General features: G+C 39.5%; 2 protein-coding genes and 1 non-coding gene across 3 annotated transcripts in view; 2 read left to right on the top strand and 1 right to left on the bottom strand.

Moving 5' to 3' along the window:
* The first annotated feature begins 4924 nt into the window (after nt 1-4924).
* On the top strand, nt 4925-5001 carry LOC147817526 (small nucleolar RNA SNORD36). The gene has a single exon (XR_015436307.1). It is a non-coding gene; the product is annotated as a small nucleolar RNA SNORD36 (small nucleolar RNA).
* Nucleotides 5002-8670: 3669 nt separating this feature from the next.
* On the top strand, nt 8671-10697 carry LOC111645207 (kelch repeat and BTB domain-containing protein 11-like). Its single transcript, XM_023394303.2, has one exon. It carries the CDS (start codon nt 8919-8921, stop codon nt 10152-10154), a length of 1236 nt encoding a protein of 411 aa, XP_023250071.1. The 5' UTR covers nt 8671-8918; the 3' UTR covers nt 10155-10697.
* Nucleotides 10698-12216: 1519 nt separating this feature from the next.
* ccr6a (chemokine (C-C motif) receptor 6a) overlaps nt 12217-18316 on the bottom strand; it is a 9127-nt gene continuing 3027 nt past the window's right edge. The window contains 2 exon segments of the mRNA XM_087170420.1: nt 12217-13598; nt 13600-14246. Of these exon segments, the coding sequence (XP_087026546.1) occupies nt 12971-13598; nt 13600-14231 (1260 nt within the window). The 5' untranslated portion in view covers nt 14232-14246 and the 3' untranslated portion in view covers nt 12217-12970.

Raw genomic sequence — 18316 nt, 5'->3', positions numbered from 1 at the left:
GTATAGTAATGTCTAAAAGCTTTTTAAAAGGTCATAGTATAGTAAAGCATAAAAACGTCAGAAAATATCATAGTATAGTAAGGCATAAAAACTTCATAAAACATCATAAAAAGTCATAGTATAGTAAGGCGTAAAAAAGTCATAAAATGTCATGGTATAGTAAGGTGTAAAAGTGTCATAAAATGTCATAGTATAGTAAGGTGTAAAAAACTTCATAATACGTCATAAAACGTCATAAAACGTCATAAAACGTCATAGTATAGTAAGGTGTAAAAACATCATAGTATAGTAAGGCGTAAAAACTTAATAAAAAGTCACAAAATGTCATGTTATAGTAAGGTGTAAAAATGTCATAGTATAGTAACGTTTATTACTATACTATGAAGTTTTATGACATTTTATGACGTTTTTACGCCTTACTATACTATGACGTTTTTTGACATTTTTATGTCTTACTATACTATGTTGTTTAAACTCTTACTATACTATGTTGTTTTTATTGCCTTTTATGCCATAATATACCATGATGTTTTTTTGACATTTTTATGCCATACTGTACTATGACGTTTTTGGTCATTTTGATGCCTTACTATACTTTGTCCCTTTATTCCTTACTATACTATGACGTTTTTATGATGTTTTTTGCCTAAATATACTATGACGTTTTTTAAAATTTTTATTCCATACTATACTATGACGTTTTTTTGACTTTTTTATGCCTGAATATACTATGACGTTTTTTGACATTTTTATGCCTCACTATACTATGTTGTTTAAACCCTTACTATACTATGTTGTTTTTATTGCCTTTTATGCCATAATATAGCATGATGTTTTTTTGACATTTTTATCTCATACTATACTATGACATTTTTTGACATTTTTATGCCATACTATACTATGACGTTTTTTTGACATTTTTATGCCTGAATATACTATGACGTTTTTTGACATTTTTATGCCTTACTATACTATGTCGTTTTTATCGCCTTTTATGCCAAAATATACCATGATGTTTTTTTGACATTTTTATGCCATACTATACTATGTCGTTTAAACCCTTACTATACTATGTTGTTTTTATTGCCTTTTATGACATAATATACCATGATGTTTTTTTGACATTTTTATGCCCGAATATACTATGACGTTTTTTGACATTTTTATGCCTTACTATACTATGTCGTTTAAACCCTTACTATACTATGTTGTTTTTATTGCCTTTTATGACATAATATACCATGATGTTTTTTTGACATTTTTATGCCATGCTATACTATGACGTTTTTTTGACAATCTTATGCCAAGATATAACATGACGTTTTTTTGACATTTTTATGCCATACTATACTATGACGTTTTTTTTACATTTTTATGCCTGAATATAGTATGACGTTTTTGACATTTTTATGCCTGAATATAGTATAACGTTTTTTGACATTTTTATGCAATACTATACTATGTTGTTTAAACCCTTACTATACTATGTTGTTTTTATTGCCTTTTATGCCATAATATAGCATGATGTTTTTTTGACATTTTTATGCCATACTATACTATGACGTTTTTTTGACTTTTTTATGCCTGAATATACTATGACGTTTTTTGACATTTTTATGCCTCACTATACTATGTTGTTTAAACCCTTACTATACTATGTTGTTTTTATTGCCTTTTATGCCATAATATAGCATGATGTTTTTTTGACATTTTTATCTCATACTATACTATGACATTTTTTGACATTTTTATGCCATACTATACTATGACGTTTTTATCGCCTTTTATGCCAAAATATACCATGATGTTTTTTTTGACATTTTTATGCCATACTATACTATGACGTTTTTTTGACATTTTTATGCCTGAATATACTATGACGTTTTTTGACATTTTTATGCCTTACTATACTATGTCGTTTTAACCCTTACTATACTATGTTGTTTTTATTGCCTTTTATGCCAAAATATAGCATGATGTTTTTTTGACATTTTTATGCCATACTATACTATGACGTATAGATCCTTATTATACTATGTTGTTTTTATTGCCTTTTATGCCAAAATATGCCATGACGTTTTTTTGACATTTCTATGCCATACTATACTATGACGTTTTTTTGACATTTTTATGCCCGAATATACTATGACGTTTTTTGACATTTTTATGCCTAACTATACTATGTCGTTTAAACCCTTACTATACTATGTTGTTTTTATTGCCTTTTATGCCATAATATACCATGATGTCTTTTTGACATTTTTATGCCATACTATACTATGACGTTTTTTTGACATTTTTATGCCTGAATATACTATGACGTTTTTTGACATTTTTATGCCATACTATACTATGTCGTTTTTATCGCCTTTTATGCCAAAATATACCATGATGTTTTTTTGACATTTTTATGCCATACTATACTATGACGTTTTTTTGACATTTTTATGCCTGAATATAGTATGACGTTTTTTGACATTTTTATGCCTCACTATACTATGTTGTTTAAACCCTTACTATACTATGTTGTTTTTATTGCCTTTTATGCCATAATATAGCATGATGTTTTTTTGACATTTTTATGCCATACTATACTATGACGTTTTTTTGACATTTTTATGCCTGAATATAGTATGACGTTTTTTGACATTTTTATGCCTGACTATACTATGTTGTTTAAACCCTTACTATACTATGTTGTTTTTATTGCCTTTTATGCCATAATATAGCATGATGTTTTTTTGACATTTTTATGCCATACTATACTATGACGTTTTTTTGACATTTTTATGCCTGAATATAGTATGACGTTTTTGACATTTTTATGCCTGAATATAGTATAACGTTTTTTGACATTTTTATGCAATACTATACTATGTTGTTTAAACCCTTACTATACTATGTTGTTTTTATTGCCTTTTATGCCATAATATAGCATGATGTTTTTTTGACATTTTTATGCCATACTATACTATGACGTATAAACCCTTATTATACTATGTTGTTTTTATTGCCTTTTATGCCATAATATAGCATGACATTTTTTGACATTTTTATGCCATACTATACTATGACGTTTTTTTGACATTTTTATGCCTGAATATAGTATGACGTTTTTTGACATTTTTATGCCTTACTATACTATGAAGTTTTTGACATTTTTATGCAATACTATACTATGTCGTTTAAACCCTTACTATACTATGTTGTTTTTATTGCCTTTTATGCCATAATATACCATGATGTCTTTTTGACATTTTTATGCCATACTATACTATGACGTTTTTTTGACATTTTTATGCCTGAATATAGTATGACGTTTTTTGACATTTTTATGCCTGAATATACTATGAAGTTTTTGACATTTTTATGCAATACTATACTATGTCGTTTAAACCCTTACTATACTATGTTGTTTTTATTGTCTTTTATGACATAATATACCATGATGTTTTCTTGACATTTTTATGCCATACTATACTATGACGTTTTTTTGACTTTTTTATGTCTGAATATACTATGACGTTTTTTGACATTTTTATGCCATACTATACTATGTCGTTTTTATCGCCTTTTATGCCAAAATATACCATGATGTTTTTTTGACATTTTTATGCCTTACTATACTATGTTGTTTTTATTGCCTTTTATGACATAATATACCATGATGTTTTTTTGACATTTTAATGCCTGAATATAGTATGACGTTTTTTGACATTTTTATGCATGAATATACTATGAAGTTTTTGACATTTTTATGCCATACTATGCTATGACGTTTTTTGACATTTTTATGCCATACTATACTATGACGTTTTTTTGACATTTTTATGCCCGAATATACTATGACGTTTTTTTGACATTTTTGTGCCTGAATATAGTATGACGTTTTTTTGACATTTTTATGCCTGAATATAGTATGACGTTTTTTGACATTTTTATGCCTTACTATACTATGTTGTTTAAACCCTTACTATACTATGTTGTTTTTATTGCCTTTTATGCCATAATATACCATGACGTTTTTTTGACATTTTTATGCCATACTATACTATGACGTATAAACCCTTACTATACTATGTTGTTTTTATTGCCTTTTATGCCAAAATATACCATGACGTTTTTTTGACATTTCTATGCCATACTATACTATGACGTTTTTTTGACATTTTTATGCCTGAATATACTATGAAGTTTTTGACATTTTTATGCAATACTATACTATGTTGTTTAAACCCTTACTATACTATGTTGTTTTTATTGCCTTTTATGCCATAATATAGCATGAAGTTTTTTTGACATTTTTATGCCTGAATATACTATGACGTTTTTTGACATTGTTATGCCATACTATATACTATGAAGTTTTTGACATTTTTATGTCTTACTATACTATGTCGTTTAAACCCTTACTATACTATGTTGTTTTTATTGTCTTTTATGACATAATATACCATGATGTTTTTTTGACATTTTTATGCTATACTATACTATGACGTTTTTTTGACATTTTTATGCCTGAATATAGTATGAAGTTTCTGACATTTTTATGCAATACTATACTATGTTGTTTAAACCCTTACTATACTATGTTGTTTTTATTGCCTTTTATGCCATAATATAGCATGATGTTTTTGACATTTTTATGCCATACTATACTATGACGTATAAGCCCTTACTATACTATGTTGTTTTTATTGCCTTTTATGCCATAATATACCATGACGTTTTTTTGACATTTTTATGCCATACTATACTATGACGTTTTTTTGACATTTTTATGCCCGAATATACTATGACGTTTTTTTGACATTTTTATGCCTGAATATAGTATGACGTTTTTTGACATTTTTATGCCTTACTATACTATGTTGTTTAAACCCTCACTATACTATGTTGTTTTTATTGCCTTTTATGACATAATATACCATGATGTTTTTTTGACATTTTTATGCCCGAATATACTATGACGTTTTTTTGACATTTTTATGCCTGAATATAGTATAACGTTTTATGACATTTTTATGCCTTACTATACTATGTTGTTTAAACCCTTACTATACTATGTTGTTTTTATTGCCTTTTATGCCATAATATACCATGACGTTTTTTTGACATTTTTATGCCCGAATATACTATGACGTTTTTTTGACATTTTTATGCCTGAATATAGTATGACGTTTTTTGACATTTTTATGCCTTACTATACTATGTTCTTTAAACCCTTACTATACTATGTTGTTTTTATTGCCTTTTATGCCAAAATATACCATGATATTTTTTTGACATTTTTATGCCTGAATATAGTATGACGTTTTTTTGACATTTTTATGCCTGAATATACTATGACGTTTTTTGACATTTTTATGCCTGAATATACTATGACGTCTTTTGACATTTTTATGTCTTACTATACTTTGACGTTTTTTTTACATTTTATGCCTTACTATACCATGTCGGTTTATTCCTTAATATACTATGACATTTTATGACATTTTATGACACTTTTTTGCCTTACTATACGAAGACGTTTTTACACCTTACTATACCATGACATTTTATGATAAAAAGCCATAAAATGACAAAGTATAGTAAGGTGTAAAAACATCATAAAACACCATAAGACGTCATAGGACTAAAAATGTCAAAGTTTAGTAAGATGTTAAAAAGCCATAAAACATCATAGTATAGTAAGGTGTAAAAACATCATAAAACACCATAAAAAGTCATAGTATAGTAAGGTCTAAAAACTTTTTAAAAGGTCATAGTATAGTAAAGCATAAAAACGTCAGAAAATATCATAGTATAGTAAGGCCTAAAAACTTCATAAAACATCATAAAACGTCATAGTATAGTAAGGTGTAAAAACAACATAGTATACTAAGACCTAAAAATGTCAAAGTTTAGTAAGATGTAAAAAACGTCATAGTATAGTAAGGCCTAAAAACATATTAAAAGGTCATCGTATAGTAAAGCATGAAAATGCCAGAAGATGTCATAGTATAGTAAGGTGTAAAAACATCATAATACATCATAAAACATCATAAAACGTCATAGTATAGTAAGGCCTAAAAACGTCATAGTATAATAAGGCGTAAAAACGTCATCGTATAGTAAGGTGTAAAAACATCATAAAACGTCATAAAATGTCATGGTATAGTAACGTTTATTACTATACTATGAAGTTTTATGACGTTTTTTTGCTTTATTATATAATGACTTGTTTTATGTTTTTATGCCCTACAATACTGTTAAGAAGTAGAATTTTTCCCAAGTGTTAAATACTTTACCATTGTAATACTCTAAGTTGTTAAATAATGGTCAGACAAAAGAAGTTACTTTATTCAGGGAGTCATAAAAACTTTCAATCATACAAACATGAGCTCTACATTCAGTCCTTCATACCTTCAGGCAAACCTACATACAAACCATCCATTCCTTCATTTATTGATTCATTTATACATGCATCCAGATCCACATATAAACATACCTTCAAACACATATGTACATACATACGTTCTGTTTGTCACAATATGAGAAACATATAAACTGTTCAAAGATCCATGTTCCACTACATGACACTAAAGTTGCCGCATCTTTTCATAAGATCATAAACTTTGTGTGTGTCGTAGTTTTTCCAACCACAGCTACAAACAGGAAAAAGTAAAGCAAAATCAAACAAAACAAGAAATGGATTCCATTTCCACATTCCAGTTCTGTGAGAGGTCCAGCTCAGGACAGATCTCAGCTGAATGTCCAGGGGCCCCCGCCTCAGATAGTGAGTATTAGAGCTGCAGCTGCTCAGCATGTACACGGTGTTATGAAGTTATCACCTCTCACCGAGACGTCTTCATCATCCTCATCCTCCTGCAGCGTCTGATCTCACACTGAGAGAGGAAACAGAGCAGGTCTGCTGGGAAACACAGAGAGATCAGAGCAGAGAAGAAGCAATCAGTCGCCTGCTGCGGGGTTCACTTCAGATTCCTGACAACTCAGATTTCATCCCTCAAGACAGTGAAGAATCTGTGTGTGTGTGTGTGTGTGTGTGTGTGTGTGAGTGAGAGTGTGTGTGTGTGTGTGTGTGAGTGTGAATAAAGTGGAACATTCAACACAACCGTCTCTGTGAATTAATTACTTGTATATATATATATATATATATATATATATATATATACACACACATATACAAATATATACATATATATATATAATATATATATATTTAAACACTTGATGTTCTTGTTCAGGTTCCTCTGTGTTCTGTTTAATCTCATGTTGATTTAAATCTATAGAACTGAAGTGGTTTAAGAGATTTATGCAAAAAAAAGACCCTGAATCTGATCCTGATCCTGACCCTGATCCTGAATCTGATCCTGACCCTGAATCTGATCCTGATCCTGAATCTGATCCTGATCCCCCTCCCTCTTTCAACAGAGACAGATGTTTCGGGTTTCCTCCAGCAGGGGGAGCCATTTGTTCAGAAATGTGTTTTTAACTTTCTCTGATCTGTTCAGCTGAAAACGTCTTTTCATGATTTCATGATCAGTGACAGTGTCAGTAACTGAACGTGATCTCCTGATTCTTCACAGACTTGTCTGTTGTTGATTTGAAACTGTTGATTTCCTTCTGTTGACTCAACATCCTGACGTGCAGCAGCGTCACAGATTCAGTGTCTCCTTCTTTTATTTTGTAAAGCTGCATTTGACGCACGAAGCATCATATAAAAATGAGGCGTAATTATCAAAGTGTGGAACATAATAAACAATGTTTCTGTGTTGTTTATCATTAGTAGACTCAAGATCATTACCTCAGGCAGCTCCAGGGTCCAGTGGTTCGGGGTCCGGTGGTTCAGGGACCAGTGGTTCGGGGACCGGTGGTACGGGGACCGGTGGTTCGGGGACCGGTGGTTCGGGGACCGGTGGTTCGGGGACCGGTGGTTCGGGGTCCGGTGGTTCGGGGTCCGGTGGTTCGGGGACCGGTGGTTCGGGGTTGAAAGTACCAGTATTTCATATTTTTAATTTCTTCTTTTTTGTACTGCACATGTACCAACCAGTCATTTCTTTATTTAATTGCTTTATTATTATTATTAATTTACACTGCACGTGTTCACAACAGGCTACATTGGATATTGTCATTGCTTCTAATGTATCTCTTTTTATTTTAGATTGTCTCTATTCTTATTTCATTTTCCCTCGTGCTGCTGTGTCAAAGTTCAATTTGCTACACAGGGATCAATGAAGGTTCATCTTCATCTTCCTCTTCATATTCTTTTATAGCCCACTGTTTTATTTCTGACAGAAAATGTTTGTTCCAGTTTGAAAAGTAAGAAAACGGAACATCTGGACTCGTCCTGGCAGCAGCTGCACATCTGTACAGATGTGTGTTTCATCTGTTCCCTACAGTAAAAATAAAAGCTGCCATTTTCTTTATGTACTTGACTTTGTTTCCCAATAAACCACTTGAATAAAAGTTGTTTTATATTCAAACTAACACATGATAAGGACACACGGAGTGTTTTGCAGCAGCTCAGGAACCAGGTTCTGCAGAGGCTTTGTTCCTCAGAGGGGCGGAACCACAGAACACACGGGTCCGGTCTGAGGGGGAGGGGGAGGAGGAGGAGGAGGAGGAAGAGTCCACACGGTCACCGAACGCCTTTGTGTCCGCAGAAGCAGCAAAACTTCCCCCGACAGCAGGCGAGGAATCCCGGCGTCAGCAGCCGCCGCGCCCCGCTGGAGGAGCGGGGGACATTAGTGAAGCAAGAGACGGATGTGGATGGTGTGTGAGGAGGAGGAGGGAAAACTTGGAGCAACAGAGAGAATAAAGGAGGAGTGGAGGGGCGTTTATTGTTCGGATCTCCAGACGCATAATCGAGTCCGACAGAACCCGGATCGATCTGATCCACCAGGAGTCCGGAACAAATGGAGGCCAGGGAGAGTGAGGAGTCAGGAGGCTCCTCCAGGGATCAGTGTTCACACCTCGGTGCAGCAGCTGCTGACATGCCGCCACAGATCAGCGCAGAAAACTGCTACAAGCTTCTGACAAAAGCCAAGAGCGAGGGCGCGGAGGGCGCGAAGCAGCGGCTCTACCGATACATGAGCGACCACTACCTGCACGTACTGCGGACTCCCGCCGTGTACGGCCGGCTGACAGCGGGGGAGAGAGAGCACATCCTGGCACGGAGGATGGAGGGGAGGAAGGTGCTGGCGGTGGCCGAGAGTAGCGAGGTGTGCGACCGCGCGGGGAGCCGGGACAATAGCCGGCCGCAGAGTCCGCTGCTGCCCGCCCCGGAGGACCACAACCACCGGCGGGTGTTCTGCCTCCACCCGGACACTCAGCAGTGGGAGGTGCTGACCAGCCTGCCGGAGGAGGTCCCGGCAAAAGGCTCCGGGATGTGCACCATGTACAACTACCTGTTCGTGGCGGGGGGGATCAGGGCGGAGGGGGACGGCCGCTCCAGGGCGTCGGATCGGGTCTTCTGCTACAACCCGCTGACCGGCCTCTGGAGCCAGGTCCGGCCGCTGACCCAGCCCCGCTGCCAGCTCCGACTGGTCTCCATGGACGGATACCTGTACGCCATCGGGGGGGAGTGTCTGTTCACGGTGGAGCGCTACGACCCGCGCGCGGACAGGTGGAGTCAGGTGGCGCCACTGCCCAGAGGCTCCTTCGCGGTGGCGCACGAGGCGACTTCTTGCGGCGGGGAGCTGTTCGTGTCCGGAGGCTCGCTCTTCTACCGGCTGCTGCGCTACGACTCCCGCCGCGACGAGTGGGAGGAGTGTCCGTTCAACGAGAGCCGGCGGCGGTCCACGGACATGGTGGCGCGCCGCGGCCTCGTGTACCGCTTCGACGTGGACCGGGAACGCGCGGGAGTGAAGGTGTACAAGTACAACACGGTGGTGAAGGTGTGGCTCGGCGGCGCGAGCTTCCCGCTGGAGAACCCGCTGCCGTTCCGCTGTGCGGTGCTCGAGGACCGGATCTACTGCGTCAACCGGAGCCAGACGCTGCAGTTCGAGGTGCGGGAGGAGGGGGAGGGGTTCCTGCCGGACGTCCTGCCCCCCCCCGCAGAGGCCAGAGGAGCCCTGGTGCCCTTTGTCCTCTGTCTGAACCGGGACAAGTCTCCAGGACCAGGACCTGAACCCGGTCCAAAAAAGTGCTAACACGTGAACCTGCCTCCTTCCTCCTCCTCTTCTTCTTCTTCTTCTTCTTCTTCTTCTTTTTCTTGTTCTTCTTCTTCTTCTTCTTCTTCTTCTTCTTCCTCTTCTTCAGCTGTGCCTTTATCTTTTATTCCCGCTTTAACCGACGTTTAATGAAAGTTTATGTTTCCACTTGTTGCTGCATGAAAACCAGATGTTTGTTTAGTCCAGCTGCAGCAGACATCTGGAGCAGAGACTGTACAGGTGAGCATCTGGTCACTCCACCTGCCGGCTCCTTATCAAACAGCTAAAACAAACACTCTGTTACCTGCATGTGAGGTCATCCTCTCCAGTGTGACATCATCAAAGTGTTTTTGGCTCCGCCCCCTGTCGGTCTGAGTCTCTTGAACACAAACAAACAGCAAACTGAATGTCAGACAAGGTCAAAGGTCAAAGGTCATGTTCTGATTGTTAAGCCTGAGATGAAACAACACTTGTGTCTCTCTCTGATCATCTTATAAAAATAATAAAAAAGGCGGGAAAGTTGCTGCTTCCAGCTGCTCAACATCTTGTGTCTTTACTTTTCATTGTGTCAGAAAACCTTTATTTTGACGAGGCGGAGCAGAGAGTGTTTCCTCTTCCTGTGGCTGCAGAGAGTCTGGTCCAGGTCAGTATAGAGAGGTGGTCAGTGCAGCGCCCCTGTCCAATCTACGGTGGCCCAGAGAGATCAAAACAAACAGCCTCAGAAAACAAATGCTTCAGTCTGACAAATGAGCTGCAAATAACAACACAACAGATGTGTTTCCAGGGGACACTAAACGGTGACGGACCTCAAAGCTAAGCTAACACCTAACATTTTTACAATAATATCTGAATCGTGATATTGACGTTAGAACAAAAACCTTCAGCTCATTTTCCGTCACGGCGCCTGAGCCGAGTCCGTCACTTAACAAAAAAGAAATAATGTTTCACATCTGAAGGAGATTCTTTAATGTTAAATATTAATTTTACTTTATTTGTAGAATTAAATCCAAACAGTTTGAGGATAAATAATTCGTAATTGTAATTTTGAAAGAAAATTAAAACTTACAATAAAGTTATAAGTTGTAATTTTTAGAGAAAAATAATAATATAAAAAATAATGTCATTTTACATTTAAAAAGAAAAGTTGAAAATTTGTGACATGAAATGATGAAAATTCAAGAGGAAGTTGAAAAATTTTAATGAATATTTTGAGAGAAAGTCGTAATTTTACAAAACAGTGATTGTGACTGAGTCAGAATAAACTACAGTGTGTGTGTGTGTGTGTGTGTGTGTGTGTGTGTGTGTGTGTGATCATGGTGATGTAACCATGTGACATGTGACCCAGACACTGGAGCTCTGTCAGAGGAATCATAGTGTTTTGTGTGTGTGTGTTGACTCTTTATGATCTGAACAGAGACTCATTCATATTTTATCTGCAGTGTGACAGAGTTTAACTGAGAGCCAACACACACACACACACACACACACACACACACACACACACACACACACACTCTGTACAGTACACTATGTCTCAGTGTGTCACTGACCTGCTGCATCATTATCATCATCAGTTCTTATTATCGACTGTCTCTTCATCTTCCTCTTCATCAGGACCAAACTTTGTCTGTCCTGGAAACTTCCTGTTAATTACCAGTGAAACACAAAAAAAGAAATTACTATTTTCCAGGAAATTACCAGGAAAGTTTCCAGGAAATAAGCTGAAAAATAAAATGTTACCAAAATAAAGTGAATTACTTTTATAAAGTGGAACAATCCTCATCTTTCAGTCCCTGGGAGAGCAGCAGAATGTCTCACCTGTCTCTTCTTCTGTGTGGTCAGGTGGGGGTGGGAGTGATCCTCCAAACATCGACAGCAGCTGAAACTTTCTGCTGAAAAACCAAACAGCAACAATCCAGCAAAGATCCACTGGAACAAAACCCTGACTCCTGACAGGAGCAGAGTGAGACCTCCCCGTGACATCAACAATCTCAGTGGGTGGCGCCACCTGCTGTTCACACCCACAATTACAGTGATGATGAAGTAATAATAAATAAAAACCTTTTGGTATTAAAACAAACTGCATTTTATTCTGAAGGGACGCGTTTACAGTGACGTACTGATACATTCAAATTCAAGGTTATAAAAATAAAATCATGTCCGAGCAAAATATTACATTAACACAAACAGTTTAAAAAATAAAAGGCAGCGGACATTAAGAAGAAAAGTTAGGAAAATAAAAGTCTGCAGATGTTTGAGGATTCAGTGGAGGTTACACAGAGTTCAAACTTAAATCCAAAGCTCAGCAGTTTTTAATCTGAAAATCCTCAGATGAAGTTAAAGAGCGAAAAGCTGCAGCAGAAAATCAAGTTCCACATTTGGTTTTATTTTGAAGGTCTGAATGCTACACTGAAGAAATGCTGTTAATGATTCCTAATTTAACAGCATGAAATATCATATCCACCTCTGTCCAGTGAAAACCTTGTATCTCCAAATGTTACAGTCTGAAGGATTATCTGTTTGACACTGTCTTACTGTTAATAAGACAAACAGTGATGAAGACAGAGACACAACAACCACAAAGAGATACAGGCATATTTCACATTTACAAGCAGAAATCAAAGATAAAAGATTGTTTCTTATCTTTTAAATCATCATCAATCAACCCCTGAGATTTTCCTCACTGACTGAAAACCGGAGCTACAACACAATATTACAAAATGTCTGACAGACTTGAGTCAGGTTTGAACTCCCAGACCTGCAGACCTCGAGCTCAGGTCCAGTGAAGCTCCCGGTCCAGAACCCACCAAACGACCTCACATGGTGAAAGACGAGCCGTTCTCGCTGGATCCGTCCACCGAGCGGCGACTGGAGACATAGACCTCGGAGGTGACCCTGGAGAAGCGACGCGGGGCGATGTACCTCTTGCCCAGACACCACAGGTCCTGGAAGATCTTTCTGAAGTGGTTCCTGAACTTCACCCCGACGAAGGCGTACAGGACCGGGTTCAGACAGCAGTGCAGGTAGGCGATGGTCTGCGTCACGGTCTTGGCCACCTCCACGCTGTCCGACGCCTCGCACGACTGCAGCTGGAACATGGTGACGGTGTCGTAGAACAGCACCATGTTGTAGGGCAGGTGGCAGGCGATGAACACCACCACCACGGCCAGCACCACCCGCACCGCCTTGTGCCGCTGGAAGTTTCTGGCTCTAAGCAGCGTGACGATGACGGCGGTGTAGCAGGCGATCATGATGAACAGCGGCAAGAGGAAGCCCACGGACAGCTGGATGCCGGGGACGGCCATCTTGGTCGTCCAGGCCGTGTTGTTGTCCGTGAACCTAAACTCGCAGACGGAGTGTGGAGACCTGGAGGTCAGATTGTCCTCCTGGTCCTTGTACAGAAAGTCGTCCCAGATGTGGGTTCGATTGTCCTCCTGGCCCCTCATCCCAGATGTGGGTTCGATTGTCCTCCTGGCCCCTGTACAGAAAGTCGTCCCAGATGTGGGTTCGATTGTCCTCCTCGAGCATGTGGATTTGCCCGATGTGGCTCGGCTCGTACCAGTTGTAGAAGTAGAAGGTGGGGACGGACAGCAGGAAGGCGAAGGTCCAGACGATGGCACAGATGATGCGGCTGTAGGGCAGCGAGCGCAGTCTGAAGCTGCGGCGGGCCTGGACGATGGCGATGTAGCGGTCGGTGCTGATGCAGGCGAGCAGCAGCATGCCGCTGTACAGGTTCACACTGTAGGAGCCGCGCAGCAGCTTGCACGCCACCGGCCCCATCGACCACGCAGACAGCTCATTGTAGACGATGAAAGGCAGCGTTGCCACGAACAGCAGGTCCGCAATGGCCACGTTGAGCAGGTAGACGTCGGTCATGGACTTGGTCCTCTTGTAGAAGGCGTAGGTGACGATCACCAGGCTGTTCCCCACCAAGCCCAGGATGCAGATGATGGAGTGGATGTACGGGCCGACCACCCGTTCCACGCTGTTGTTGTTCTGGTAAGAACAAGGTGTAATCCACTCGTCGGTATAGTTACCGTAGTCGTAATCTGATTGGTCGTCCTCTGGGTAATTCATCTTCTTGTTGTTGTGCTGCGAAAGAAGAAAAGAGAAAATCAGACAGAGAGGTGATGATCTCTTCAGTCCTGTAGGACAACTCAGCTGTTGAAGGTGTTTCTGTTCAGATGCAAAACATGAGGCGGGAAAGTAAATTAAACAAACAGCTGCTTCTCGTCTGAAACATCTGCAGCAGAGACACTCCTCACGTTTCTTTTCACATTTAGAACAAACAATAAAAGGAAAACAGACAGAAAGAAAATGTTAATAAATGCATGTTAACGAAGGGCCACCCACTTGAGGCGGCGCAAGTCGTTCTGTTACTGCCAAATCATGTAGAGACCCTCAGAGAGACACAGTAGAAGGGATTCTTCCAAAGATATGCAACACTTCCTGTTTTGACTGCTGGTAACAGGAAGTTGTTCCTTTGTAAGTAAGAGTGACAGTCGTCTGATAACTTAAGGGTCATGGTTAGAGTAAGGGATGAAAACGAGCCTGAATAGTTAGAATAGATAGAGACCAACTTCCATCTTTACGTTTTGGAAGACGCCCGTTCCAACGGGAGAACTCCCGAGTCTCTACGACAACAGGAAGTGGTAGAAACTGACAGTTTCTCTTGAATAACTTTGGCAGGCGTGGTCACAGGGTCGTGATATTTGGTTTGGATGTGTGTCCTGATCCCCTGCACACATCCTGTGTGTTTGAAGTGATTGTCTCCTTTCCTTCCAAAGAACCAAAAATGTGAGTACAGACAATACTACAGTATATCTAGGAGATATACGACTCGCAGCCTCCCTTTTCTCTTCTTTCTTCTTCATGTTATAATTATGAGCGTTCAAAAGCTGATGCTGTGTTTATGTGTGTAGTATTTTCATCATACATGAAAAGCCTCAATGTTCCGTCTCTCACACTTATTCTTATTTTTTCCTTCATTTTGTTTCTTCCTCTTTTTTTTCACAATTCAGCTACTTTCAATGAGCACGTTTTTGAATTTGTGATGTTGTTTGTGGGAGTTAGAGAATAAAACGCTTCCTAGAGAAGGCAGCGGTCCAAGCTGAAACCTCCCATAAAACCTCAACTTCTCACTTCCACTGTTGGACTGAGCAGATCCCACATGTCGATCAGGAACCGCCACAGGAGGATTTAGTTCCTGTAGCAGCTTCCAGTCTTTACACTACAGCCCCATGTTCACTGTACAGACACGAAACATCTACAGGGTCCACACATCAAAGTCCTGGTCTCAGTCCAGCAGAGGTCCAACATCAGGTCCTGTTGTTAGACCTCTAAAAACTTCGATTACAAACCTTTGAGGACGTCTGGGAGCAAAGAGTCCTGACGGGTGTCCGGGTGTAATGATCTCAGCTTTACAACTGGTCAAACCGGTTTACAGCCTGAGACGCAGCAGCATTTAAAGGCACAGAGAAATAAACACACAAACAAATAATTATAAAAATATTAAATATAAAACAGTTTGTCTGTGTCTCTGCTAAAAATATATTTTATTATGAAAATCCCTCTCTTTCCTGTTCCTGTGAAAAAGTCAATAAATCTAAGAGATGAAATTTAAAGTTGAGGTTGAAAAGGAGAAGTCGACTTCAAACTTAAATTTCATCCTGAATTTATGGGTTTAGATATAATTAGATTTAATGTAATGTGACATTTAAAGTGCGGAGAAGTGGCGCGTGTGTGTGTGTGTGTGTGTGTGTGTGTGTGTGTGTGTGTGTGTGTGTGTGTGTTTATCTCGATGTCATAAGGCAAATATGTTGTTTACATTTCTGAAAACCAGATTCAGGTCTAATCTCGTCCCTGGAGCCAAAACAAAGACTCAGACCTGCTGAAGTCATAAAACACTAGAGTTTATATATTTATATTTATATTTACACACACATATATATATATATATATATATATATATATATATACATATATAGTTCACCCAATTGTCAGTGGATTCGAAATTCACTCCTACATTTCAATATCATAATGAAAATTCATTCTCAGTGTCGGTCTTTCACCTGCAGACAAGACGTGTGTTCATGACGTCACAACAGGTTCTTTTATTTGCTTCTTTGTGTTTCCACGTGTTTGAACTGGATTTTCAGCCTTTTGTGTTTGTCGTGTGCAGACTGAGATGATGAGGATCTGAAACAGTTGAAGGTCACAAAGTTCTGACTTGACTCAGTTTCATCGTTTCAGTCGAGATTTAAACGAAGTGAAACTGGCACAAATGTCTCATGGGGGGGGGGGGGTAAAGAGTGAGGAGGTTTCACATGAGAACGCTCCGTTGTGGTGGATGGTGGTGGTGGTGAACGAGTGAATGTGAACGTGTGAGCGTCTGAATAATGAGAGGAAGTTTGCAGAAAAAGAGGTCAAAGCAGCGAGTGACCCAGTTCAGGTGATGTGTGGTTTTTTCAGGTCACACTCACTCTGAGCATCATGGGAGTTTTAAGACGCCACAAAGGATCAGTTACTTAACGTGTTTCACATCGACTCGACTGAAATGAGGAAATCAAATAAAAGAGTGACTGTACCTTATGAATTGAGCAATGTGTGTGTACAGGTGTGTTTACCTGGACAACCACAGGACTCGTGTGTCAGACTGACTCTGGTTCCTCAAACGCCTCGTGTTCCCGCTCTTTACTTCTGCAGCCGCTCAGTTTGTCCTCTCCGACTTCCCGTATTTCAAATGTCACCTGGAAACAGACGGTTTGACTTGAACGAGTCCTGGTCTGATCTGGATCAAGAACCAGTTCTCCGCCTGACACGTGTCACCTGTTCAGGTGTTTGTGTAATTAAGCACTTCCTCTGAATGCAGGACTTCCTCCAGCTGATCAGACCGGGACTGGACCAGACCGCCTCTGCTTTCTAACACCTTCCCCCACTATCTGACCTCTGACCTCTCTGACCTCACAGTGGCGCTGTCATCATCGAGTTAATGTTTACACTCACAATTCTTTCTCCATTTTAACCTCAATGCATCAGAAAACCTCAGTTTTCCCGCCATTTTCCAAAAACAAAAGAAAAAATCAAACAGTCAAAGTGACCTGAGAAGAGTTGACATCTGATAATCAGCTGATTCTCAGGTCAGTCCAGTCTGAACACCTGGTTCATGACAGGTTAAAGTGGGCGGGGCTTATAATGAATACATCTACGTTTCACCTTCAACTTTTAACAAAACTCGTTCAAAGTGTCACGAGAACAAAACGTGACGAATCTCATACAGATGTTACTGATGTTACAGATGTTACAGATGTTACAGATGTTACTGACGTTACTGATACTCACGTTACTGATACAGATGTTACAGATGTTACTGATGTTACAGATGTTTACATATGCCTTTGTCTTTAATTCCTTCGTTATTTGTGACAATCTTCTTTTTGTTTCTGTTGCTTATTTTCTGTTTGTTTTTGTCTGTTTCTATTTGAATGATCGTTTGTTTTACTTGTTGTTTTTGTGACGGGATCAAATCAACAACGACAAAGAAACAAAGAAACAAAGAAACAAAGAGATGAATCCACTGACTGAAGCTTCAGTTCAGACGATCTGTTTCTGTAATTTTAAATTTTGAAAAATCACACCCTTATAAATGATTTATAAATCTTTATAATCAGGTTATTAATTCAGTTATTGACACTTTGTAAATCATAAATAAACAATTATAAACAAGTTGTTTTCATACATTGATGCAGGAAAGATAAAGTTAATGTTTCCCGCTCATGAATCTGATTAACGAGTTAACTCCATTAATAACTGTTGGCAGGAGCCTGTTAGTGACTCGTTAATAAACAACAACAGATCCAGTCGGGAATCGTCACCAGGAAAAGTAGATTGAATTTATAGTTCATAAATACTGGAGTCTAGACCAGTGGTTCCCAACCTGAGGGCCGGGCCCCACCTGAGGGCCGGGCCCCACCTGAGGACCGGGCTCTACCTGAGGGCCGGGCCCCACCTGAGGACCGGGCTCCACCTGAGGACCGGGCTCTACCTGAGGGCCGGGCCCCACCTGAGGACCGGGCCCCACCTGAGGGCCGGGCCCCACCTGAGGGCCGGGCCCCACCTGAGGACCGGGCCCCACCTGAGGACCAGGCCCCACCTGAGGGCCG

The sequence above is a fragment of the Seriola lalandi genome, unplaced genomic scaffold (assembly GCF_002814215.2).
Source record: "Seriola lalandi dorsalis isolate HSWRI2012SDOR001 ecotype SW California unplaced genomic scaffold, Sedor1 jcf7180002054947, whole genome shotgun sequence".
NCBI lineage: Eukaryota > Metazoa > Chordata > Actinopteri > Carangiformes > Carangidae > Seriola > Seriola lalandi.
The sequence above is the reverse complement of the archived record's forward strand: the minus strand, read 5'-3'. Positions and strand labels throughout refer to the sequence as shown.